Source organism: Rutidosis leptorrhynchoides, chromosome 7, assembly GCF_046630445.1.
Source record: "Rutidosis leptorrhynchoides isolate AG116_Rl617_1_P2 chromosome 7, CSIRO_AGI_Rlap_v1, whole genome shotgun sequence".
Classification (NCBI taxonomy): Eukaryota; Viridiplantae; Streptophyta; class Magnoliopsida; order Asterales; family Asteraceae; genus Rutidosis; species Rutidosis leptorrhynchoides.
Window position 1 is genome coordinate 126,978,551 of NC_092339.1, and position 1,245 is coordinate 126,979,795.

At 43.9% G+C, this 1,245-nt stretch overlaps 1 protein-coding gene across 1 annotated transcript; it reads left to right on the forward strand.

The window, feature by feature from the left end:
- Positions 1-299: 299 nt before the first annotated feature.
- Positions 300-1,232, forward strand: LOC139859590 (uncharacterized). The gene has a single exon (XM_071848371.1). The coding sequence runs from the start codon at positions 300-302 to the stop codon at positions 1,230-1,232; it is 933 nt and encodes a 310-aa protein (XP_071704472.1).
- The last annotated feature ends 13 nt before the right edge of the window (positions 1,233-1,245 follow it).

Sequence of the window (1,245 nt, forward strand, 5' to 3'; positions counted from 1 at the left end):
TAACTAAGCCTCTGATTGAAGGGAATCCCGATCCTCTCATAAACACTAGGTGGATATTCGACGTTGAAGGGTGTTTCCGAGTGAGCGAGTGCCTACCCAAAAAGAAGACAAGGCTTGCTACGAGCCTACTAAGGGGTGCGTCCAAAGCTTGGTTGGATGATAAAATTTTAGTGATGGGTGAAGGGCCTTTTATGAGTTTGTCTTGGGATGATTTCCAGACCGAGTTCTTTTTGGAGTCTCGCACTCAAGCCGATCTTACTCGAATTCGGAATGAGTTGTGAAGTTTGAGACAAGGGTCGATGGAACTAAACACTCTAAAGGCGACTTTTCTCGTTAAGGTGCGGTTTTGCCCCGAGTATATCGGGAATGACCGAATGTTGATGGAAGACTTCTATAAGATCTTGAATGATGATGTGCGTAAGAAGATTAGTCTTGGTCACGTTAAGTCTTTTTCCAAGTTATTTAATGTAGCAAAGGGCTTCGAGTCCGATGTTTCGAAAGTGAGTGTTTCTTCTTTTAATAAGAGAAAGTTTGAGGCTAGTAGTGCTCCGGGCAAAAAGGCAAAAAGTGGGGCTGAAAGTGTTGGAAGTGTGAAGAAAGGGGAACCGGGAGGGTACACTCCTACTTGTTTCAATTGTGGCAAAAAGGGACACTATTCTTGTGATCGTACCAACCCTTCTGCTAGTAAGATCACTTGCTTTAATTGCCGAAAAGAGGGTCACCAAAAGCCCGAGTGTCCCGACTTAACGACGGGTGATAAAAGTTATGACAACACTAAGCGGTTAGAAAAGGCGTCGGGGCCTGCGAGGGGCCAAAATTTCTTGATGACTACCGATGATGCCAAGAAGTCCAATGAGGTGGTTTCAGATACTTTCTTGGTTAACTCTAAACCCGCTAAGGTGCTATTTGATAGTGGTGCCGATTTGTCATATGTTTCTTTAAAATATGTGGCCACGTTAAACTGTTCTTATTGTGAACTAAACTCACCGTTACAAGTCGAGATCACCGATGGTAGGTTCTCGGTGGCTAATGGGGTGTATAAAAACTGTGTTATTGATTTTGGAGTCTCGAAGTTTGATATTGACTTAGTTCCTATTACCTTGGGGGAATTTGATGTCGTTGTGGGTATGGATTGGCTCGATCATAACCGAGCTAATCTTGATTGTCATGAGAAATTTGTGTGGGTAAGAACCCCAAGTGGAGGAGAGCTAATCGTGTATGGTGAAGCTTGAAGACGTCCCGTGC

What these genes read in the sequence shown, in the direction of transcription:
- LOC139859590 (XM_071848371.1), top strand. Translation starts at nt 300, where the DNA reads ATGGAACTAAACACTCTAAAGGCGACTTTTCTCGTTAAGGTGCGGTTT.